Source organism: Ammospiza nelsoni, chromosome 1 (genome assembly GCF_027579445.1).
Source record: "Ammospiza nelsoni isolate bAmmNel1 chromosome 1, bAmmNel1.pri, whole genome shotgun sequence".
Taxonomy (NCBI): Eukaryota; Metazoa; Chordata; class Aves; order Passeriformes; family Passerellidae; genus Ammospiza; species Ammospiza nelsoni.
The window spans coordinates 66,077,079-66,103,011 of NC_080633.1; the positions used below are offsets into that span (position 1 = coordinate 66,077,079).

At 39.9% G+C, this 25,933-nt stretch overlaps 1 protein-coding gene across 3 annotated transcripts in view; it reads right to left on the reverse strand.

Annotated features, from left to right (window-relative positions):
* The window catches only part of HIVEP1 (HIVEP zinc finger 1), a 123,822-nt gene that overhangs the window by 8,693 nt on the left and 89,196 nt on the right, over positions 1–25,933 (reverse strand). For all 3 annotated transcript variants that reach the window (XM_059476532.1, XM_059476525.1, XM_059476539.1), the window contains 4 exons: positions 19,429–25,370; positions 13,099–13,232; positions 11,551–11,726; positions 9,441–9,545 (listed from right to left, as the gene is read on the reverse strand). In XM_059476532.1, the coding sequence (XP_059332515.1) occupies positions 9,441–9,545; positions 11,551–11,726; positions 13,099–13,232; positions 19,429–25,370 (6,357 nt within the window). The remainder of the gene's footprint in view (positions 1–9,440; positions 9,546–11,550; positions 11,727–13,098; positions 13,233–19,428; positions 25,371–25,933) is intronic.

Consider the following 25,933-nt stretch of genomic DNA (forward strand, 5'->3'; position numbering starts at 1 on the left):
ACTAGATTTCTTATATTTACTACAGCAGATGTGAACATGTCAGACATGTTATTAAAAATACCCCAAATCCTCCAGGTCATTGGAATGATCCTAACAAAAATATTTATCAGAATTTTAAATAGTCTTAATTTATAATTCTCATCCACCGACAAAGCTGTTAAAAATAGAAAATACATTTTAGTGGAAAAATTAATTCATTAACTTCCATTCCAAAATTATGGCAAGTACGATTGTTGAAGATATTATTAACAACAACATGTGGACTGACTAAATGTTTTTGGTATTTTTTTCCTATAATTCTGTCATTTCTATTCTTCATATAAACAGTATTTTTTCAGTAACTTGCAAAGCAAACATATCTAAAATGTTAGAACATCTACATATGTTTGATTTCTGAATGGTACCTCTGCCTTCAATACCAATGACAAGTTAGGAGGGTCCCAGTGCCCTGAGCTGGAGGACCATGGCTGTGACAATGATAAACTCCCAGTTGACTCTGAAGTTGTGTGGGAACTGCTGCTCCAGCGGGATACCCAAAGTCTATGGGGTCTGATGGGATTCATCTGAGAACACTTAAAGAGCTGCTGATGTCATTGCAAGGCCTCTCTTGATTATTGAGTGGTCCTGGGAATCTGGAGAGGTCCTTGCTGACTGGAAGCTGGCTAACATTGTCCCAGTTTTCAAGAAGGGCAAGAAAGAGGACGCCAGAAACTACTGACCAGTCAGTCTCATTTCTGTGCCTGGTAAGTTATGGAGAGGATTATCCCAGGAGGTATTGAAAAACATCTGGAGGACAACACAGCCATTGGTCACAGCCAGTACAGCTTCATGGGAGGAGAGTCCTGCTTATCAAACCTGATTTCCTTGTATGACAAGATAACCCATGTAGTTGACCAAGGAAAGCCAGTTGATGTAACCTTTCTGGATTTCAGTAAAGATTTTGATAGTGTCTTTCAGAATCCTCCTGGATAAAATGTCCAGCCCACAGCTGGACAAGCAACACATCATGTGATGGGTGAATAAATGGCTCACAGGTCAGGCACAAATGGTTACAGTGAATGGGGTGACATCAGACTGGTGACCTGTCACTAGTGGGGTTATACAGGCTCCATCCTCAGCCCTGTGCTCTTCAAAATCTCCATACATGACTTGGACAGGACTGGAAGGGACACTGAGCAAAACTGATATAAAACTGACAGGAGTTGTTGACTCTCTCGAAGGCAGAGAGGCCCTGCAGAGAGACCATGACAGATTAGAGATGAGCAATCCCCAACTGTATGAAATTCCACAAGGGAAGGTGACAGATTCTGCACCTTGGGCAGAACAACCCTGGATGTACAGACAGACTGGAATGAGAGGCTGGAAAGCGGCCCCATGGAAAGGGACCTGGGGCTCCTGGTCAGTGGCAAGCTGAACATGAGCCAGCAGTGCCCTGGCAGCCAGGAGGGCCAGCCCTGTCCTGGGGGGCATCAGGCACAGCATGGCCAGGCAGGCAAGGGAGGGGATTGTCCTGCCCTGCTCTGAGCTGGGGCAGCCTCACCTCCAGTGCTGGGGGCAGTTCTGGGAGGCACAGTATAAAAAAGATATCAAGCTGTTAGAAAGCATCCAAAGCATAACAAAGATGGTGAAGGGCCTTGAGGGCAAGCCTTACAAGGAGAGACTGAGGTCACTTTGTTCAGCCTGGAGAGGAGGAGACTGAGGGGAGACTTCATCATAGGCTAAAGCTTCCTTGTGAGGAGAAGAGGAGGGACAGACACTTCCCTCAGGTAACCAGTGACAGGACCCAAGGGAATGAATGTCCTGAAGTTGTGTCAGGGAAGGGACAGGTTGGATATTAGAAAAAGGTTCTTCACCCAGAGGGGGGCTGGGCACTGGAACAGGCTCCCCAGGGAAGTGGTCACAGGACCAAACCTAAAAGAGCTCAAGAAGCATTTGGACAGTGCTCTCGGAGACCTGGTGTGACTCTTGCGGATGGTGCTGTGCAAGGCTAAGAGTTGGACAGCAATGATCCTTGTGGGTCACTTCAACGCAGAATATTCTGTGATTTCCTCAATGCCTCTGTAACAGATATTGAAGACTTCTCCATGTGTCACATCTAAAGGGCGACCTACAGCTTTCTTGCAACTCTTTAAATAATGAAGGGCACATTGCAAAGTCTTGGAGTTCACTCTGGACTCCCTCTTAAATTCAGTCTCTTTACCAATGTCACATAACTATTCTCTATGAAATCCTACCAATTCTTGCCTTTTTTTTCTCCCTCTCTCCACATGAATCACATTTTCTATGAAAGCTGATGTCAGTCATGAATGATTGTTTCTACTGGCAGGAGTAATTACCTGAAGTGATTAGACTGACTTGATGCATTTGTAAAGCAAGGAAAAAATATGTGCAAACAATGATTTAGAAGAAACCATCTTCTTTCAAATCAACATTTAAAAATGCTACCGGATTTACCAGCAAATGCTGCTTATGTAGGAATTTTCTGCATACATCCCAGCTTTCTACAACAAAGCCATGGAAAGAGAAAGAGAAACTGTGTGTGGAACCGATTCCTTACATGCAGGACTCCATGGGATATCATTTCCTTCTATTGTTTCCCTGTTTACCTCCACCCTTTGTGCATTTGCCAGCTTCTATTTGAGTGTGGTTTTACCTGGAGCCAGAGCCTGCAGTGTAGGCGAGGTGACAGCGATGAATGTGGTTCCCTTACTCCCACACCGCTTTGCAACATCAGATGAGTAAAAAATAAGATTCCTGACTTGCTTGTTCTGGCAATGCACAAAGGAATGCTTTGCTCTGGCTTTTATACATGAGTGCACATTTGCTGGAACAAGAGATGCCCAAGCTTTTCCAATCAGTGATCCCACTAAGCATCGCTGTGGAGTTCAAGAGGATCCAATGCTGAAGTTTTAGAAGACCCAGGTAGGGTTATGGGTCTCCTCTGAAGGAGGCATCAGGCTGAGGCTGTGACCACTCTTTGTGGTGGAAGATTCTCTTCCAAGCAGTGTCTTTTTAACTAAGCGGTATTGGCTCCAATCCCATTCTGGTAATTGTACCCTGCCTACTAAAGTTCCCTGGCAGTTTTAATTGGGGAAAGATTAATTCTTTGCTTCCTATCTTGAACTATGCACAATTATAACCATATGCTTATGTAGCTGATATATACATGTATATATATATATATATATATATATATATATATATATATATATACATACATACATATAACTAAAACTGATTCAGTTTCCAGTGGGAACAAAATTACTTCTGTGTTTAACTTTGTATGAGGTTGTAAAATGGTGTACGGTATTTTCAAAGGAAGGATGTATCATAAATTTAAAGGCTCCTAACATATGGAGAAATGGCTTTTGGCATGAAAGTTCAGTTTCTTTTTTAAAAAAGAAGACAGGAAAAAAGTTTCACACTATTAAGTGAAGGCTTATGAAAGCTAATTCTCTTACAAATTTGTACCTCAACTCTCACCATTTCAACAGATAAACTGTTCAAGACAGCCTCAATTTTTTACAAAGAGTCTTTTTGGAAGAGTAGGTGATGCCTTTCATCCTCTGTCAACTGCTGCAATCTTTTCTTTTAAATTCTTAGAAAGAGTCTTTCTTCTTCCTGGACTTCACACGAGTAAGTGAATTTTACAGACCTGAACTCTGCAGAAATTAGGAACAGCTGGAAGTAAAGGCTTAATAGAAACATGGACAAAACTTTTGACCGGAGATTTTGTTCACATGCCAGCTACAATTATTTTTAAGAAAACTGAAGTTTTTATCCTAGGTATCAAAGTGTCTACAAATCATAGGCAAAAATACCTTAGTCCTTAATTTATTCCAGTTCTCAGTTGGTCAACTCTGTACTGTGTTTGTGGTATTGGTGCTGAGCTTCTTGGACAAGGCTCTGTTACAGTGACATTTTATCCCAGAGCAGAAAAGAAAGAACTCCAAGTTCTTTAGCACAATAGCATTAGCTGGAATTATCAGCATCCTAACATGTCCATTTGTGAAGTGCCTGGGGCTAGTACGTCCACATATTGCTATTTCCATAGTTAGGATGCTATGAATTGGTTAATTGAAATATGTCTCCTTATGTACTTTGAAGTTTTTCATTTTATTAGAAGTATTCCCCTATAGGAATCCTTACAGTATATGGTTTCAACAACAGCCATCTAATTATCATCATACTGCAAAGTACTAAAATAAAGGTTCTTCAGAACTTCAACTTACAGCTTTTAATTTTAATTGCAGTATCATTGCCACATGACCTGACTTACTGAGGACCTGCTACAGATACAGCAATTTCTGCACCAAATCCAGTGATGAAGTTCAAAAGCTTGTAACTTTGTCACATTTAGTTATAACTTACTAATATTTAAGTAGATTGTCACATAAAGAGAAAAATGTTCATTTTCATTCTTTCAGTGGCAGGAAGACAAGAAAGGCTTGAAAATACAAGACTGGACTGCTCAGTTTTACAGATTCCTAAGGAAATGTGCAGTTATGTAGATAACTATATGACTGCCATTAGCTCTACTTAGGCAGACTTTACTAAGTATCTATTCCTATCTATTAGTGTCTAAATCTAAGTTTATTACATGTGTTGGCTTTTAGCACCTGAGTAATACAAAGCAGTGTTCATTGTCTCAAGTTCTGGAAGTATCTTCAGTTATGGATTGGCATTTACATAAAAGCATTTAAAAATAAAGCATCCATTCTGTATTTTATATATTCTCCATCAAACTCAAGAAAAAATGTTGACTATGGCAAGAAAGGCAGAAGTATTTTTCAGCATGTCATAATATGATCATAAATCAGAAAGTGAGGTCTGTGTGTCATCAATTCACTCCATTCTTCTAAACACTTACAACTTAGACTTGCCTTTCACCTGTTGTATTAGACTTGCAACAGGTCCTTCCACAGCCATTCACACAAATTGAAAGAGCAGTAAACAAGATATGGTCAAACAATGCCAGCATCTGTACCCAACCCTGCTGTCCTCCTGTCACTCTAGGCCTGTTCATAGCCTTCAATTATCGGATTTCAGTCTTGCTTCAGCTACTGTCCACTGCTCTACAGGACTCACAGTGACATCTACTGGGTTAACTTCAGACTGGTGATCACCAGGGCTCCTCAGAAACGAGAAGAAAATCTGTGGGCTTTTGACTTTCATTCCTAAGATGACAGAAAGTAATGAAGTGAAACTACACCAAAAAGTAAGAGCAACTTCTGCTTAAAGAGATTATTTACACCTCAACCTTCTTAAGTAATTTGTATATTGTAAATCAAACCTAGCACTAGGTAGTCTAATGTCAGGCTGTGGGTGTAGGGCTTCAGCATGCCTAATGTACATCTAGTTGAAAAACAGACACTCATATTAACAAAAAATAAAAAAACAGTTACTGTAAACTACACAGAGCCAGCCTTCCATTCTTTTTATAAAAGAAAGATATTATTGCAAGGCTTTTCATTTATTTTCACTTCTTAAATGCAGATTCAGTGAAAATAGACTGAGTCATGGTTAAGCTAATGAAGAGCCATTGAAACTGACTTAAAATCTACTGTAAGTAACATATAGCTAATTAACTTAGAACTGTGGTAATAATACTGCAGAAAATGAAAGCATTTTCTTAATATGTGGGTGTGTAGATATCTATAAACACATATCTGAAACTTACAATTATATATTTTTACTGTTAAAAATAATGAATATTTTGGGATAGAATTTCTGCAGAGAAACCCCTTAAATGTTCTGCCCATCTGCTGATTTCATTATCAAGAAATTCTCTTGTGCAAGTTCACTCAGACATACCATAACATTCATACATTAGCTCATTACAAGTTCAAAGTTTTTAACTGTTGTAATTTGAACACATATTATTGTTTTTTTTAAGACTAGATAGAAAAATGTTGTGTGAGTGTGTGAGCAGGGCCAAAGAGGATATCCCCAGTTGCAGTCTGTCACACTAAACAGTTCACCTCCTCTGACAATTTAATTCAGATATTAACATTCCTCACATTGTAACCCTGTATTTTGGTGACAAGAACATTCCACAGAGCAGAAGATGAAAGATAAATGGATGAGGGAATCGTTTTGAATACAAAAACCCAGGCCAGAAAGTATTTACTAATACCCAAATGATGAAAAGTCCAAATACAAAGAATGCTATGTTAAAAGCTCTGATCACATACAGTCTCAGACAGCTAGAGAGCATCTTTCTTTTTTCCCGAGACACCACAGCACAACAAAATTTCAGCTTCTCAGATTACTGAGAAAACAGACTCTGTGTGTGTGTGTCTGTCTGTGCTCAGGATTGTGCATGAGTTTGCACTCCTGGTTCAGTTTGCATCCATTTAATCTGTACTGCTGTCGGTCACAGCTGGCTTCTCATATGAATCCAAAAAATTGTATATTCAAATAACTGTGATTACCCAGACTTAAAAAAAAAGCTACAAAAGACTGAAATCAGCAAATTCCTTTGGTGGCTTTCTTAAATTTCTGGGTAAATTCTCTAACTCAAAGTGGAATTTTAGTGGAAGACATACAGCTTAGTTATTTTAAGCAAAGGTGCAGACATTTCTATTACCATAAGAATAATCAGTGTTCCAAATGTTCAGATAATGAATTAGGTGGAGACAGACAGATAGACAGACAGACATTCTACAGGTCAGGAAACAGGCCATTTTCACACAGACTTCAGGAAGAAGTATTTTTTCTGAGGTCATAATTATTTCTTATCAGATTTTCTGCACCTTCCTCTACTGCTTCTCACGTTGCCTTCCAGCTGAGGAAAGCGATGGGAATAGACAGACCACTTTTTAAGAGACAGAACATTTCTAACAACCAAACCCCAAACATTTAAGCATTTGAAGATTTGGTTTTTAAAACATCTGAAGGATATGTGGCACAACTGTGCCAGCAATGCATGCCAGCAGGAGGAGGGGTGGAAGCCCCAAAGATGTAACTCCACAAGTGCAGTTCAGTACCCACAGCCCATCACGCTGTCCCTTGTGGGTGACGTGCTGCTGCCAGGGCTGTCCCTGAGCCCAGACCTGGCACGAGGGGTGCTGGCCCCAGTGTGAGCTCTGCTGCTCTGCCCCGGGGAAAGGGCAGCCAAAGAGGTGGTTGAAGCTGATTCAAACACTGCCTAAAATTAGCATGTTCAGGATTTCAGAGAGGGCAACTGAACCACACAACAAAAAACACACATGTAAATGCATCACACTTTTTTTCCCCTCCTGATTCTGCTTTAAAAATAGGCTGACAAAAAAGATTCTGAATTATCATGAGAAAAACCTTCATGGCTGGCCTGGTTAGCAGACAGATGAAATCACATTTTTGAAGTGCAGGGTTGCTCGCTGAATTTCCATGGATAATTGTAAATGCCCTGTGCTCTGCAGCAACTCGAGAGGCTGGACTGGTTTGGCTGCAGCAAATGCACCTTTATCAAGGGTTTAATCACCCTGATTTTTGGATAAGTTTCTAGTGCTGAACTTTGTGCTGCACTGTTGGTTTTACTATGGGTACCTGAGCCAGATCCTTTGGAAAAGGCAGGGTTTTATCACCAAGTGGTTATTTTGGTTTGGGGCTCCAGTTAAAGAAAGAAGTGCTACATCTTCTATTTTGGGGAAAACCAAAATAGGCATTGTAGCCATAAAATTAAATTCTATGAAGAATTTCAAGGATTATGTAACAAATTCTTTAAGTGTCTGTGCTTTTTTTTCAAAGAGTATTTCATTTATTAGGTAATTACCTTGCTGAGCAAAGAACATATTTCAGGGCTTATATAATATACTTATGCTATGGTCAAACATGCCGGTACATGATATGTAAAAAGGGAAAGCCTCTCTCTTTTCTCTTATTCAATTGAATAGTCTTGAAGTCAAAGGAAAGCATTCATTCAACAAATGTTTGAAGTGGCTTCCTTTGACCCCATGTTACTAAAAATTCAGTTAACATTTGAAACATTTCCTATTGCATTATAATTACAAATGCAACTTTTAATGCATGCAATTTGGAATATCAATTTATCAATCAATAAAATGTTTTCAGTTTCTAGTAAGTGGAAATATCTGTTCACTTGTCGCTTACAGAACTCACAAAAATGTCAAATGCTAGAGAATATTGCTTTAAAATGTGTCAATTTTTCTGTCATATGAAGACTGAAAATATTAATAAAAATTGTTCCTCTGTAAGAAAAATACAGTAATTTACCCTGCTGCTTATCTTCTGTATTATTTATCTGGTACCTCAAATTGGGAAGGGAGACATATTTTTTGCTTACGAAAAAAGAGTACATTGAAGAAAGCCAAAAATGGGAAAAACACAGGTTTCTTTCTACCTAGTGCACTTCTGAATCACAGCAGCTGAGTCATATTCCCAGCATTATTTAGAATTAGATTCAAAATGATTCGCTTATTCTGCCAGTGGTTGTCATATGGAAGCAAGTGCATTCATCTTTCTTTTCTCTTATAGCTTAAATAAAGACCCCCACTGCTATCTTTTCTCCAAGCCTCATCCACAATCTAATAAACTATTCCACTGGAGGGAGAAAAATACATCAAGGCAAGGCAACACGATTCATCTCCCCACAGAGGAATGCGAGGGAGGGAAAAATGCCATCGCTGCACTGAGACATGCTGAGATCCCAAACTGTCCAAATGTACAATCCTGCTCTCCATCTCACTGGCCCTGCTGCAGGCACACCTTTCTTATCATGACAAGCAAGTCAGTCATGAACCTGGTTTGGGCCTCTTTGACTGTCCTTGATCTCATGTCCTCTTCAGTAGAATCTTCTTGGGATGTGGGAAGTGCAGAATTCAAGTTTTTTAGCAAATACATTCATTCTGAAAACATTCTCATCACTAATGAAGAAGTAGAACAAGTCAAGATGAATGATGTTTTTAATTTCTGTATGTTCTCTATCTGCAGATTCATCCCAATTATTTGTGACGGAGGACAGAATTTTATGCTGGAAGATGATTAACCTCCTTGCAAGGCACTCAGCAACATATTTGTTATTTGTGTGGCATGTTAGTGATTTAATTTCCATGAAATATGCATCCCAAAACTTGGACCATTCCATGCACAACTATTTTCAAAGAAGCACTACACTTGACTGCATTTTTTTCTAGGCAAACAGCTGTTTTTCTGGTATTTTCAATCTTGTCATATTTATCTGTGAAAGTGATAAAGTTAAACTGCATAACACTTTGTGAAAAATTCAGCAGCAATTTATCCTTAGCATATGCTTGTCATTTCTTTCAGGGAAAATTTTTCCAGTGTTTCTGGCTCCCTTGGACTAGCTCTTAAGATTTTTCTCTCTGTATCTTTTCCCAGTACAATAATTAAAAATCTTCGGAAAAGAAAGGGTAAGAAGTTGAGATGACAAAATAGACACAATAATTCAATAAAGAAAGAAGACTTTAATTTCTTACCAAATTCTTCTTCTCCATCCTGGTCATCTATTAAGCCTACTGAGACTCCCAAATCCATGCATTTCTTGCTATGTGCCTTTGACTTCATATGCTTTGTTAAATTGCCTGAAGAAAAAACAAAAAGAAAACATTATCTGATCTGTGACTATACAAATGTCTACAAATATATGCTCAACGTGTCCATCTCTTCTTCAGGTACATTTATAACAACCTCCTAATTTGGTTTCACACTTGCTAGAACCTTGTCCCTCAATGCAAGCTGTCAAGGGCTGCAGGAGATTCACCATCCTGAATGCTACCAACTCACTGTCTACATTTAGGAAGATTTTTATTGAGATAAAATAGAAGAGGATGGAAATTCTAAATTATTATGTGTTTTGTACTGGTGTAAGAGATCCCTCCTTTGTTTATGGCAAAGTATAAAAAGGGGTGATTCAGTCTTCAGAGTCATATTGACAGAAAACTATCACGTGAAACTGAAGTTCGTATGTGGTAGCTCTTCCAGTATTTGATGAATTCTATTTTTAGTGTAAACACTTTCAATGCCAACTTAAGCAAACATGCTAATTTTATTCAAAATCAGAGCATGAACACATTTGATCTGAATCTCAAAAGTGAATGTGCAGCTGAGAGGCCCCACAGGCCGCTCTCCCTTTCTCCTTCAAAAAGAAAATATGGTAAATATCAAGAAATGGCTAAGAGTGGTCCAGATCTGTAAATTATAAAATGCATGTTACTAGAAGTAACTGCCCACATCAGACTTCACAAAAAATGTTTTTTAGAGCTGTTTAAATAGGAAAAATTAAAGTGTAATGCTGATCTTCGATGGTTATGGAGTATTTTATTTCTGCTTTGAAATGAAGGTGGTAACTCATCCCAAATGTTGAAATAATTGTTGTGAATATAATTGACTCACAAACAGAAAATTTTCCAGTCTTTGCACACTTCATGAAGCTGCTGGCTACACTGTCCTGTCATGACGAGTGGCTTACCAAACATCAAACACCCAACTGTGTGACCTGACTGCCAGCAGCAATGGCACGAGCCAGGCACAGCAAATGCAGAGGAGGATGTGAATACAAATATCTGCTATGACTGACACCAGGGAGATCTTTACATGGGCAGAACTTAATTACTTGAACTTGGCCAGCACCCCTCCTCTGCAAAAACCATAATGAGAATTTACTGGGTTTGCACTCCAGTGTTTCATCATAAAGGCAGTATGATGACCCAGCCTGTCAGGATGCAGTGATGAGTTTTGACACATCTGAAGTCTATTCATCCCACTTTGTACAGCACTGCATTATTTCTTGGAAGTCTTCCACCCAACCACTGCATAGTCTCAAACCCACTAAAAACACAAATGTTCCTGAGGTTACAGCTTGGGGGAAATTGTTGCTAAATGATGTTCAAAGTCAAGAAAAATTTTACTGTTTTTTTTTTTCTGAAATTATTTTGGCTGTGAACTTCTCCTGTCTGTTTCACTTGAATTCTGGATGTACCACTGTTTAATATATTGCCTGCATAAACTGGGATACACTTAAGTATCTAAAGTTATAAATAGGCTTTAAAAAGTAGACATCCACCTCTGGGTCTTAGAAGGTCAAGTGGAAAGTGAACCTTTGTCCTTCAAGAGTTAAAAAAAAATAAATTTCAACATAGTAATTTATTAGAGGCCAATTTCTTTCCTAGAGCTATTGGTTGAGTGCCACTATGAGTACAATATATGTCCATCTCCTACCTCCAAAAGACATTGTAAGGGATTTAAAATTCTGTGTCCCATCTCTATCTAGGGTGAGCAGCTAACCATCTCACTTGTCTCCACCTAACCTTCATCATACTCCCATGATTTCCCTCTTCCACTCCTATTTCTCACCCACTGTGGCATGCCAGACAGTTCATTCATATGAAGATGTGATCATATGAATAAATATACAGAATACAAAGGAAAAGCAGGAAAGAAATTACAAATATTTGAAGCATTAGATAATAAAATGCCACAGAGAGGGAACCTCTTTAGTTCATGAACAGTCAACTGAGAGAAGAAAAGAATTGTACTTTAAAGTAGAAAGAACAAAAGGGAAAAACATACCCAGTAAAGTAGCCTTACCCTTAGTTTTGAAGGAAAAGTTGCAGTAATTGCAGTGGTAAGGACGGACATCGGTGTGTGTGCGAATGTGCTTCTTCAGCATGCTGGGCTTCTTGCAGCGTATTCCACACTCCTCACAGATATACTTCCCTCTCCCTCTCCCTCTCACATACACATAGTCTTCATTTGACTTGTACCTAGTAACAGTACCATGAGAATAGGCAATCAGTTGTAATGGAAAAATGAATCTAGCTAGAATACCTCATCTACCAGAATTTTTAAAATAACACATTAGATGAAAATCCATGACTGACAAAACCAATCATGCTCATTGCCTGCTCACTTCTGCATGTATTTGTTAAATTTGTATCTATATTTATCACTAGCTAGTCATAGACCTGTTTAGGAATAGAAGCTAATCTTTTTAAATAAAAGTAGTGGTGATACTAAGTATTTAAAGATTTCAAATTTCCTCTTAGCAACACAGGAACATATCTTTTAAAGGTGTCCGTTCTTGGAAGCAGGTTTGAGCACCTGCTTGAGGGAGCTTTAAAAGAGCATCTTGGAAGCCCTGCCTTGTGCAGAAAAGGAGTAACATTAGTTACAATGATGAGAAAGTCTTTAAAATTCCCTATCAATGTTCTCTGGACTCAGCCTATGGGGACTGTCTCTAGACAGAAAAAGTCATTCAGATTCAATTATGCCCTTCATATTTCCACTCAAGGATGTCAAATGTTGTGTTACACTTTTGTGACCTGGTCCTTGAAATGTCTGCATCTGAGCAGAGATACAACAATATTTCACCTGGGCAGCTGGTAATGATTTAACTGCTGGCCTAGACTAGATTCAAATTGGGAACCAGTAACTAAAGCCCTAGAGCTGACCATTGAGACTAATCAAACATGAACTATTTATGCTACCAAATTTTACAGGTGTCACTGGCACTTTTCTATTTAAAAATCCCCGTTTCTATTTAAAAATTTTATAAGATGTTGCACATAGTGCAACACTGTAGCTAAAGCAACAGATATTTATATCAGGCAGCAGATTTGAAGTATTATGGTGCAGGGAGGAGGGCTCTCAGTAAATATTTCCATGGCACTTTTCAAATCAGAGCTCTCCAGCCGGTGCATGCCGCAGCAAGCTGCCAGACAGAGACGGCACTGCAGGCTGCTGCTTAGCCCCTGGACTATTTCCTCTCCAGCTACAGTTATACAACCTTGCTGCAAATAGGTATTATTTATCATCTAAGAGAAACATAGGAACAGAATTTACATCTCTGGCTGTATCTAACTGCTCTTAGCACTGATTAATGCTCATTCCCTGGGAAAAAAAATGAATCACACAGCCTACTGTTCTTTATTTTATTACCCCTTCTCATAACTCTCATGGCTCCATGCTACTGATGACTTTCCATTTTTCTTGGAAACATAAACCAACATCCACAGACCACAATATGGCAACTGTTGTTTAAAATAAATCAGTCAGGAAGCAACATCTCTGCAAAGTCTAGAATCTAGGAAAAAATATCTTCCCAATGATATCTAGTATACAAAGTACAATACTTGCCCTCCATCAAATATTTTAACTCTTCTTGGTACAGTTTTGATAAATGAATTTTCTTTATCATGTTCAGTGCTCGATTCAGAGTTTTCCTTATTGCTGAATTCAGCTGGAGTCAATTTTTTCCTGTTTAATCCTCTCTGAAAGAAAATGAGATACGCTTATCATTAAAATTAGCGTCTTTCATATGCTATTGAAATATTCAAGTTATCGTGAATAAAAGCATCATAAAAGCCACAATTCTAATAATTGGTTTTTAAACTGTTAAGATACATGAAACAAAAAATATCTTTTGCTAAACTTCTTCTCTACTATGCATTGCCTGTTTGTGGGCTGCTAAATCTATACAGAGATTATGGCCCTGTAGGAAACCAGGAATGCTTTGAGTCTGAAGCAGGACATTCCTTTTCCTTGTCCTAGGAAAATAAAGGTTATGCTTTTTAGCTCACAAATAGCCTTCAGAGAAAGATGTGTACAATCAAACCAAAGTGCTTCCCGAACAGCAGCACCTGGACCAGCCTGTCTGCTGACCCAGGATACAGCAGCACCCCATGCCCTGCAGGAGCTGCCTTCCCATGGCACAGCAGAGAGGAGAAGGGAGGGAAGGAGGGGTGTAGCTAAGGAGGTTATTAACAGGTAACATTTCTGAGTGCTAATGGTTTTCAAGAACTACAGCTCTTTTGCTCTGGAGACTGACTGCTTCCCATTTGATGAGGTTATTAACAGGGGTTCCAGAACCCTCCCAAAGCAAGATTCCACACTTAATTTCCCACTGCCAGACCAAATTACAAGAAAAAGCATACAGTTGTCTAGCAGAACAACATTATATTTCTTCACTTTACTTGAGGAACTTTTTTTTTGTTTGTTTTAAGGAGGATGAGGTCCTCCAACATTTGCCAATTAAAATCTACTCCTTCCAACCCTAGGATATTTATAAAATGGGCAACAATGAAGGAATGATCCAATTAGCCAGCAATTATTACAGCTATATTTATAAACTGTTCTACCCACGTAGCTGGCACATTTACCTCATTTGCTCATATTGATCAGTGAATAAAATGATGAGAGGAAAAAAAGTCTGGCCTTATGTTTTTCACTCATTACAAAATTTAATGCTGTAAGCTTATGAATTCTTGGCAAGAGGAATGACTTCACTGGCTAGCTTAAAATGACTGATCAGTTATGCTGGTTGTTACATACATTGAAGGGTGACATCATTCTGGCCCATTGTCCTTCATGCAGCCTCAGACACTGCCTTCACTTCTAATTCTCACAGGATAAGGAATTAACACAGATCAGAGGAAAAGCATCCTCCTACTCAATTGAAAGTCCCAGGAAGCTGCACATGCACAAGCACTACCCCAATCCATACACCCTCACACAGCCCCCTGCATTGATTCAGGCTGCATTTTCAAATGTCTGAGCACTTTTACCAAGCACACATGACAACTCTGCCTGTGTGTAGGAAGAAAGAAATTTCACCCTGCATGTTTTAACAGCATTCATACAAGGTGAAAGGAGATGATGCTCTGCTTGAGAAATATCAGAAGTGAAGCCTGCTCCAATAATCACAACTCAGCCACTCTGCAGTTCCTATACACTACCTGGCACACAAACTACTTTTGTTTCCACTGCAAACAAAGAGTAACAAGGTGAGATTTGTAGCTTAACAGGAAGAGAGCTGTGGAAAATACAGAATACACACAATAAACCAAACACATGAATATTTCCAGCAGCTGAAATAATGCAATCTTTTAGTGTCTGATCCTTCAATACTATATACCATTTATTTTTTTTACAGATTTATTTTTAAATGTGAAAAGACAAAGGAAAAAGAAATATTACAGAAGTCCTAGACCCACGCTGTTATCCAAACTATGATGAAACTGTTACAATAAATTGTATATTTACAAAAGTATTTAGAATGAAAAAGCTAGCATGAAACCAAGTACTTCTCACGCTTCCACCACCTAATCTTTCTTTAAACACATGTCTATGTACAGATATAAGACAGCCCAACTTTTGTGTTAAAATTATTTTACCTCCTCTGCTGTACTTAAGTTTAATGGTTATTTGCTGCTTTAGGAAATTGCTCCAGTGTCTTGGACATGTAAAATGGTGATATCAGAGTAAAAGAAACACTGAGTTTCTGTCACAGAAATCTACAGAAATCCCACTGACAATGAAAAAAGCAGTCTGTTTAGCTTTTTCTGGAAAATTTCAAACTGATGATGAAAATGACTTGGCCCCTCTGCACATTTTAAGAGCAACCAGTCTCTAACCAGCACAGGTTTCTAGTGTGGAAATCCTTTAATGCACCTCCCCTGAAATCCCCCCAAACCCCACAAGAACTGGTGGAAAGGGCAGAAAAACAGCTGTGCTGGAAAATGCTCCTCTCTGTGATTATTCTGCCTTTTGTTTTTTAACAGAGTCACTTGTCTCTCGACTGCCATAGAGAAAAGGGCCATGATTCACTCCTACTTTACTCATTTTGCTCCAATTTAACTCCACTGTTCTCAATTACTAATATAAAACGGAAAAAAATTGCTCTTAGGGCTGTCCAGAGACCAGAGTTCAACAGATACTTCTAGTACCTTACAACATCTTTTGGAAATAAAACATGCTTGCAGCCTGAATCATCAAAATTATAAATTTCAGATTAGAATATCCATTAAACATTTTTCCCACTGGCACACAGTCACTTGGGGAAAATGTTTTTAATATCTTTAACCTTTTACTAGTTTACACATAAAAATCTTCTGCATTTAACTACTTTCCAGTGGTGAGCTGGACTGCTGTGGCATATCATCCAAGAAAGGAAAGTTTTCCACAGTTAGGAGAAACTTTCCATTCTTCAGCTTCCCTTGCTCAAAAATCATCACCCTGGAATATTGCACACACTACTGATTCACTTTAGTGAGAAGAGCCAAGATCAATGTGGAGGCTTGAGAAAGATATAACACCAGTGAATTCAAGTGAGAAAAACTGGTGAAAAGTAGTAATAAATGGAACAATAAAATAAAAAGAAGATGGAGATAAAATAAGCCTTTTCCATGCAGGTGAAACCTCCTGTTACATTTTAACATGCTGCACTCATTCCAGGAGCTTCTTTCACAATAACATTTTGTGGTTTGTTTTCTGAATCACTGGAACGTGGCAACTTCACCTATTGCCTCTGAGCAGTGAATTGTGAAGAGCAAACAAAGTCCCTGGGTTCCTTTTTGTTTGCATTTTGTTCACGTGTATCTTCCTTTCCCATGGTACCTATTGTTGAAAGAGCTGCCTTTTTTGGTGACAGTGATTAGTAGTGGTTATGCAGCAGCACGAGGTGTCTGTAAACATGGTTTAGTTCAGGGGGCAAACCCAGAACAGTTCAGCAAGTTGCTTTATCTCTGTGAGAAGATCAGCAGTTAGAGCCCCATGAGCAGAATACACCAAATGAGTCTGGAAAGGGCTGCGGCTCTGAGAGAGGAGGTGAGACATAACAGTACTGCGTTTTTATTATTATTCATAAATTGGATTGTGGTAGCACTTAAAGCTCTCTGTCAGATCAGGGTTAGAATGTGCAAATCACTTGAGCAAACACAACCCCCAACACCTGCAATCCAAACCATGGTTCCCCAAGGAACTCAGGACCCTGCCAAGCTTCTAAGCAGGAAATCAACCACTTTTTTTTTTAGAATGATTTGCTATTTTCTTTGTTGGTTTTGTTTGTGCTGGGTTTTTTGACTTTGTGTTTGTTGGTTTTTTTAAATGGCTTATTAATTTCCAAAATGATCGCCAATGTTTTCCATCCTCAGACTCCAACAAAAAAAATACCAAAACAGTGGAATTACTGGACCTGAGCTGAGGAATTTCAGTTTTTGCTTTTTAAAAATATGGCTTCTGTGAGGAAGATTCCAAGCTGGCATCAGCTATTCCATTACCGGGTCTAACTGGAGACTGGTAACACAGCGGTACACTTTAACAGCAGCAGCAACATCATTCTGGAAAACAGCTGAAATCCTGCTGCTGTAATCATTAGAAGGGAAAGCAGACAAACTCCGGAAGAATTAGATCAGGTCTTTGAAATTTTTTACTTCTGTCACGGTACACCTTGCTCATGCAATCTGAGGTGCCAATTAAACTTTAATTGGTGCTATTTGCTGCACTTTTTTCCTTATTAATGGCTCTGAGCAAAGCCTGCAAATCAGCCCAAGCAGAGCTTAAAAACTCTTCATTTCCATCATGCTCATGTGCTTCATTCAAAACATCAGCAAGAAAGACTGAAGAAAGATTAGTAACTGTGTTTCTTTTGTGGCAGAAGCACTGCAAATGTACTGACAGCTGCCTATTACAGCATTTAAGCACTCCTGGAGTGTTTTAAAATGGTGCTGTCAAAATATTTTAAAAAATATTATTACCCATTATTTGTATTCTAAACAGAATTTGTTTGTACAGAAAATCTGTTTTTTAAGAGGCATACAATTGCTTTGCTATCACACAATTTCTTCTGAAAGACTGTTCCTCAAAAATAAAACAAATATGACTCGATGACACAAGGATGTGAGACTTGCCTTAGAAAGACTTGCTCAACTACACACAATGAAAGAGCTAAACATTTGTTTCCTTTATGTTTTTTTTAAATTTAGCACTATTCAAGTGCAACATCTCATTAAATGTATGAGGAAGCAGACTGAAAAAAAAAAAAGCAGTATGAGTTTAAACCAAGGCAGCATACTAACATGGAACCAACAACTTGATTCAAATACAGCACTAAAAACAAAATCAGCAGCCTATATGCATTTTCTACAGGGAACATTATGGATAAAGTTTTGAACTCCAATATAAATGTTAGCAAGTCTCCCACTGATTTCAGGAGGACCACATTTAACTCCACTGCCCTTTTGGCCTTAAAGGTTTTAGCATATTTTCCTGTAATTCTGAAACTACTTCACTTATCACACAGTTTCTCTTGCTATTGCTTTTCTCCCCACTGACAATGTTGTATCTTAGCAAAACATTTAGCAGACACAGAAACATTCCAGGGTGACCTCTGACAGCAGCAGTTTCTGTTCCTCAACACCCACACAAACAGGGGTCTTCTCCCGAGCCTGTGGAATGTCTCCTCTAGAGTGACTGCTGGCTTATGGACCCTGAATCCCAATGTCTGGGACCTTTTGCTGATGGCAGTAGAACAAATTTCAGTTATCTTCACCCCCTTGCCAAACCATTTCCATGCCCTGAAGGATCATGGAAAAAGGAAGGTCTATGGCTTTGTGGATGCTCTGTTTTTGCCAGCTCCAATGTGTTTGGCACCAAAGACACAGTGCATGCAGTGCAGAAGAAGGAAAAGCACGAAACCATGCTGCACGCTTCAGAGAGCTTTACAACTTCAGTAGATGGGACAGCAAAATCCACTACTGGGTCCATTACAGAGACACAGACACCTGCTGCCATAATGCAGGGCTAAGAGCCACCTTCACCCGTGCAGAGTGGTGGTTCAATCCCTAAGGACACCAAATCCAGTCTAAACCAAAGAGCTTTAGTCCTCTCTGAAACAAAACTGTCCAGCAAGTAAAATCTTGATCACATCTGTGCAGGCCCAAAACAGCTAAGGAAATAACACGAGACTATTTTGCTCTGCCACTTTGGACTCTGGAATGATGTGGTTTTTTATATGGGTCACAACCTCTGCCTGGATTATATTCCTCGGCACAAGATTTAATGTTATCTTTGGAGCCATATCAACCCAAGAAGTCGTCAGTGGTTTTATGGCAGTGGCAATTTTGTTTAAACCTTGCTATTTTTGTCACTATTTCACACCACTGATTAACTAAGGTAGAAGAAAGGGAAATGTTCCTCTCACAATTAGATGATCAGTGATGGTGAAAACTGTTTTCATGGTGTATCCATGGACACCTGCTCAAGCTGACTACTCTTTTGAAGCAGAAAATACCCTTATTGTTCTTTCCTTAGCTGAATTTTAAGGAAACATATGTAATTATGATCTTAAATTAAGTTAGAAGTGTTTAAAAAATATTTATATCAGACTTACTTTGTTCTACCCTTTGCATGACAAAAAAATAGCCAGACACATTTCTGCCACAACATTCAATACACAGATTTAAGCCCAGGAACTAATTCCCATTAAAAAATGATAAATCCTTATTCAATTAGGTTTCCTAATTGAATTACTTAAGATCTTTTTAGCAGTTTGATCCAGCATAATTAGAATAAATAAGCACATATATGGTATGTGTCAGGCATATTACATTCTCTAAAATAAGAAGAAGCATGATTTCCAAAGCAAATCCTCTGTAAATGATCAGTATACATCAAACATAGCTTAAGTACCTTGGTCAAGCTGTTCTTCCACTTGCTTGAATAGACCAATACATCAGATCTGGGGTGAGTAGTTCTTGCTAGAGTGTACAGTGGCTTTTCAACTTTCTGTTTAGAATTGAGGAGGGAGAGAGCTACCTTTGTCGACAAACCGAGTGGATTTGGGTTGTTGGGACTAATGGTCCATGTAGAATAGGCAGAGATTTTTTGATCATTTTGCAGCAGGTGCAATGGTTTTCTCTTCATGAGGTAACACCAGGTAAAATTTGTTGTGGTCTTGAGGCTTGGAAACGACAACCTCTGCAATTCTCCTGCATTCATCACAGCCAGCGTCGCTACAGGCTTTGCTTGGCCCGGGCTGCTGATCTGGGTGCTCTCATCACTGTTAGTTGGGGACCTTCTTTCTTGGCTGCTACTTACAGCCTTGAGAAGAGAACTATTCACTGGCGACAATTCAGAAGGTTTCCTAACTACAAATACTGGTGATGTGGAAGACTTAAGGTCTTCAGATTCTGGTGACTTTTTTAGGGTTTCTGAAACCCCAGTGTCAGATGATTGATGGTCAGGCAGGTCTGAAGTACTGGCCTTGCTGTTTTTTTCATGCTGTGTAACAACATCAGGATCCAAGAGGTGATTTTCAAGAGGCTCTGTGGTGCAAACCTGTCTTACCAAAACTGGTTTCTTTTGCTTACTAGTAGGGTCATTAGATCTAACGTTCAGTGAATGCAATGGTCTAGCATCTGTCATACAAGCAGCTCCACTCTCATCTTTAACACGTTTTTGTTGTTTTTCCATGGCAATATCTAAACTGTTTGCTGGGGAAAGCATTCGTTTACTTGAAGCTGTAACTTCTGGCTGAGGAAAGAGTCCACTAACGGGCACTTTCTGAATGATATTTGAAGAGCTTGACAAAGGTGAGTTTCTGGTTCCACTTTCCAGTGGTGAATTTTCAAATTCAAATGAATTTGGCAAAGTCCTCTGATGATCTTTGTGAGATTTTGGCAGCTGAGTTTTGCCTTCAAGCATTGGCACCATCACAACATTTGCTTTGCAGAGGGACTGATTTCCCTGATCCTGGGTCACTAAAATGTGAGGCAGGGGTGTAACAGTTGCGAAGCCATAGGATGGCATGCTGCTCTGAATACGGACGGGAACCACAAAAGGAGGAATCTGATGGATCTGACTGCTGCAGTTATTAGGAACAATTTGCTTTAGAGGAGGCACAGAGTATGGATTAGACACGTCAGAGAGTTTTGTCTGCACTTCAAAGGAAGATGCATTCTGGTCCACTCCAACTTGATTCGAACCAGTCTGAGTTGATAAAGTATTTTTTAGTAATTTAGAAGAGTATGGCTGACCTATATGTAATGTTTTAACTTGAAGTTGATACTTTGGAGCAAAACAGTCCTTTTTTTCATCAGGATGACAAGAAAGTGAGTCCGCGCTTGCTTGCTCCCCTTGGGCTGATGTTTTAGTAGACGGCTGAGAAGGCTGATGAGTCAAGGATGGCTGACCTTGATTATTCAACATGTGATCTAGAGGCTGCTGAGGCGAAGACAGGCTAACAGGATTACAATTTTGAATAGTTGAATGAGGTCTGGAGTTAGTCTGTGAGTGCTGAGTACTTGAAGGAAACTCCACCGAGAGTTTGCCAGAGGTCTGCAGCCTGTGCAATGGCACTGTGGGCACATCTGTGGCATGAGGTGCCTGCAATGAAGAAGTCGATTTCACTTGAGGCTGTTGATTTTCAGGAGCAATATTTAAAGATATTTGTCTTACAAATGGCCCCCTTCTCCTTTCTAGCAGAGGCACATGTCCAGCAGCTCCGTTTGCAGACAACACTTTTGGAGCGGCTACCTCTACAAGCGGGACAGGTTTTGATGGAGACATGCTTCCACAGTCGAAAGACTTACTCCTGTAGTCCACAACCTCCATTGAGGGCTGCGTGCAGCTGATCTGCTCTGAGGCAGCACGTCTCATTTCCCGGTAATGAGGTCCAGGCACTGCCAGTGTGTGTGAGCCAGCAGGAATCATGAGGAATTCTGACGACTTACTAATGGGCTCTGCTTTGGAAAGGTTCTCAGCCTTTACAGTTTCATCTTTATCAAGTGAAGTTGAGAAACTGGAGGCATGAGACAAGCTACTCTCCCGACTTAGGCTTCTGGAAAGTGTGGAGTCAACACTGGATTCAGCAGATGAATGTTCCATTTCAGCCAGCCGAATTCTCTTCTTTTTCGGTGGAAGCTTTTCTGTTGGCAATTTTGACAGCGTTTCACTGCGTTGTGGCCAGTTAAACCTTTCTGTCTTTTCTGGGTCATTGCATTGGTTTTCTTGCTCTCTGTCTGGTTCTTCTGTGACCAGTATTTCAGGAACCTGGATGTTATGCTGGCGAACGAGTCTTGATGGCTGAAGTGGCACACTTCTCTCATTAGAAACTAATTGGCTTCCCTGAACTTCCCCTCTAGGTGGTTCTGATGACAAGGGCTGGTGACGCTGCGGAGTGCTCAGATGAGAGTGTCTGTCTTCTTGGATTACAACTGTATTCAAAGAGCGGTGCTTTGCACCCTTGTTGGGCTCTTGAGAAGAAACTGGGGATACTCTTTCAAATGACTCTGATTTCTCAAATGAGCTATTTCTGCTCAGTGAATTTGTGTGCTGTATTACTGAAATGCCAGTCCCTTGTCTTTTCAACTCCACCTTTTCTTGCACAGCTGAACTTGCCTGCTTTTCAATGAGGGAAGCCATCTTTGGCTCAGTAGTCTGATCTGTGCCACGAGCCACAAGCTGAATTTGGGAATTCTGAAGTAGGAGTTTGCTTGGTTGTTGTGATCCTACCACAGTTGCGGCACTGTGTTTTGACAGACTGGAAGAATTTGCTGGCTTGCTTTGGCCTTCTGCGTTTTTCAATGGTACACTCGTATCATTTTGCTGTGGGTCGTCATCATCACCAACACTTTTCATTTTCCTTCTTTTCCTTATCTGGGGTGTCTGCTCCCAGACACCAGTTGAAGTTGTGACTCTGTAGTGTAGAATTTGAGGCTGTGTACTGTTTGGAGCAGTTTTGTGCTCAGGCTCTCGGACTGCTGCTTTAGTTTTAGGTCCATGCAACTCTGAACAATAAAATTTCTTGTGGTTTTCAAAATTTTCCAGTTTTCTATATCTGTTCCTGCAGGTTTCACATTCAAACATTGTTCCTCGCACCTGAGGGGACTTCTTTGTTTTTTCTGAATTTGATCCCTGTGCCAGAGATTTGCTCCTTTGCAATAAGGATTCATTTGATAAATTACACCCCAGATAATTTTCTTCTACAGATCGCACAGGTCCAAGACCTTGGCTTTCACCAGTAGAAGAATCTTCTATTGCTGCCTGTCTGACCAGGGTCCGAGGATGTCCACCTTGGTTCAGTGGAGCAGCAGGTCCCGACACAAAAACATCATCGTATAAAGAGCCAATTTTATCATCAAATGACTGGCTTCCTCGAAGAGGATGAGAGGGAGGTATGACATTAGGAGGTACTGCTGAGTAACTGGTGGTAGGCATGGAATTACTTCGTGTTATAGGTAAACAGTCAAGGGATGGTACAGAAAGAAGAAAAACTTGCTTGGATTTCTCAGTGGGTGTGAAAGGAGACTTTGGTATATCAGAGCTTGAGCTAGTTCTTCTTCCCATGGGCTTTAAATCAAACTGGAAAGAGTCCTTAAATATGTAAGATTTTGGTGAATCTATGCTTCCTCTTCTTGAAAGAGATGTTCTTCTTGGTTTCACACTATCTAACTGTTTGTCATCCACAACAGCTTCATTATCAGAAATTAACTTTGAGATACGCTCCTCAAGAGTTTTTGTTGCCAAGGGTGGTCGCATTTGGCCAGAGAGAATCAGATTTTTGTCAGCACAAACAGTTTGTACCACTGATGCTACCATGCCACTTGCTCGTGGCACACAGGGCAGATTTTTATTTGGATCTTTCTCAGAGGTCAACAATCCCCTTATAAAAGGAGCTGGAGGGCTCATTGTTTGATCGGCACTTTCGGAACGAGAGAAATAACCGGAATCAGTACTACCTAAACTTCTAGGGCTCAAAAGACATTTTCCTTGCTGATCCTGAGAACCATCAGTAGCCTGTTGTCTCTGGAGCTGAGCATGCACTGGTCCTCCTGTAGATCCTGGCTGTTCCTCTAACAGGCCTGCTTCTACTTTCTGATGCTGCTTTATGTCATTCTCCTTGAATGAGGCTGCATGTGTTAAATTTGTCTGAAGGGTTGTGACTTTAGAATCTCCTTTTCTCTGTGCTGCAGCAAGCTCAGGTGCTGGCTCTGTCACTTTTGGGCTATCGGCCCTCAATGGAGAAACATTTACAGAATGAACCACTACTTTTGGTAAAGCTGCCCTTACTTGAGGTTCTGCATCATGTAATGAAGAGTCACCTGATACACAGTCTGGGTTGCTTACTGGAATAGGGCTTCCTTTCTGCAGTGTTTCTGCACTTGAAATTACTTTCACTAATTGTGCAGGTTCCAGTTCTTGATCATCTTGTCTTTCATCTGCAGTGCCTTCATCTTCACTTTCACCGCTTTCTTCCACATCTGAATGAATGCTAAGTGCTTTGTCTGAGTCATGAGATAAGAAGAGGCCACCTGAATCTGGTTGCAGGACAAGTCCAAGTTTGATAGCGTGTGCATGAGATTTTTTGTGCTTGTAGAGATTGCTTTTGGTTTTAAACGAAAACCCACATGTCACACAAGGATATGGTCGCTCTCCAGTATGGGATCGGATGTGCTTTTGGAGAACACTGGGCTTGGCACAAGCCCGATTGCAATACTCACAGACGTATTTCCCCAGCTTTTTAGGCTTCTGGTCTTTCAAGAGGTTACATATTTGTTCTACACCATGGTTTACAACTGATGCTATCTGGGCTGAATTATACACGGGACCTATAGACAAGTGTGTTGAACTTGATGTGTTAATTGACAATGGTGAAGACGAACTAGCTACTAAGGGGTTTTGAGAAAAAACCTGAGTTACAGTGGAAGATGAGGTGTGAACAACAGATGAAGTTACTGCTATGCTGTAGATCTGCTGGAGCTTGGGGTTTTCTTGACTCTGCTGTTGCACCAGCGATCTAGTTAAACTTGGACACATAACAACCTGGTGATTTTGCTGACTGGTTTTAGTAATAAGGTCTTGTGAATGAGAAACTGATTGGCCTTGTGCTTGTCCAGTCTTGGCTGTTGTTGCTGCATGCACATTGTTCAACGTACATGGGTAATAGGGAGGTCCAGCTGCAAACTCCTGCTGTGACAAAGACGACTGATTTTGGACACTTATTGTATTGGACGTGAGACTAGAAGAGGTGCTTACAGTTTTATTTGGTCTCAGTTTCTCTATCTGCATCCCATAAGGGGGGCACTCTTGTGCTAAGGTGTTCAGTTCAGGCTCCATAGCTTTTAGTAAGACATCGAATGCAGTACGCGTACATGGGGACGACGTACTGCAATCAACAAAGTTAATACATTCATTACTGTCAGTCTTTGTATTACTTGATGAGGAGTTTGAGAGAGGCTTCCTCTCTGCTGAGTTCAGTTGGTTTGCATCAGTATCCCCTGCTGCCTGTTTACACAAATCTAAGGACTGATGCGTCAGTGAAAGCTTTGTCTGCATTGATGTCTCAGATTTGGTTGTTTCAACACTTATCTCACCGCTAAGTGCTCCCCCATTTTGTTTGGTACATTGATTTCCATTTTGCACGGGCAGGTGATCCTGTGCTGTGGCATGTTCGGAGGCATCCGGAAGAGCTTTCAGCGGTGAAGGGTCTACATTTTGCTTAACCTTGGCTTCAGCAGGGCTTCTCAAAGGCGATTTTGGTATTTTTTTAAGATGGTTTTCAGAAACAATCTTTTTTCTTTTCACACCCTTAATTGTATCTTGGGTTCCTCTAGTACCAGCATCGGTGATTTCTGTGAAAACACAAAAAGAATAAAAAGAATTTTTTAAAAAATCAAATTGGATAATGGAGTATATTTTTTATTTATACCATTTTACCATCTCTAAGTTTCAACAGTAAGCCCTGGGGCAACAGGACTGTCCGTCTCTCCAGCCTCCAATACTTTCAGCTAACAGTAAATGTATCTTAGAGAAGATCTGCTATGTTCTTATCTAAAATGAGCAACGCTTTCTAACTGATGCTTGAAGGCATTACAAAAGTAATTCACCGTAGGAAAAGCTTCAAAGTAAATGTAAGAAAAGGAAGGCTACTGAAGGAATATTTCATCAACTCCTTTTCAGACATGTAAAAGAAGCCTCTCTCTTGCACTAGTTTAAGAATTCAAATCATTATAGGAGGAAAACGAAGAACCAAGACACATATGTCATGTTTGTCACTTTTTCCATCTATATGTTCCCATAGTCAAGGAATGAACACAACTTCTTCATGGTTATATTTGTAAGTAGATTTATCATGGAAATGGCACAACCACCCACACCATCTGTCAAATACTGTATTTCAGAGCTTCAATTACTG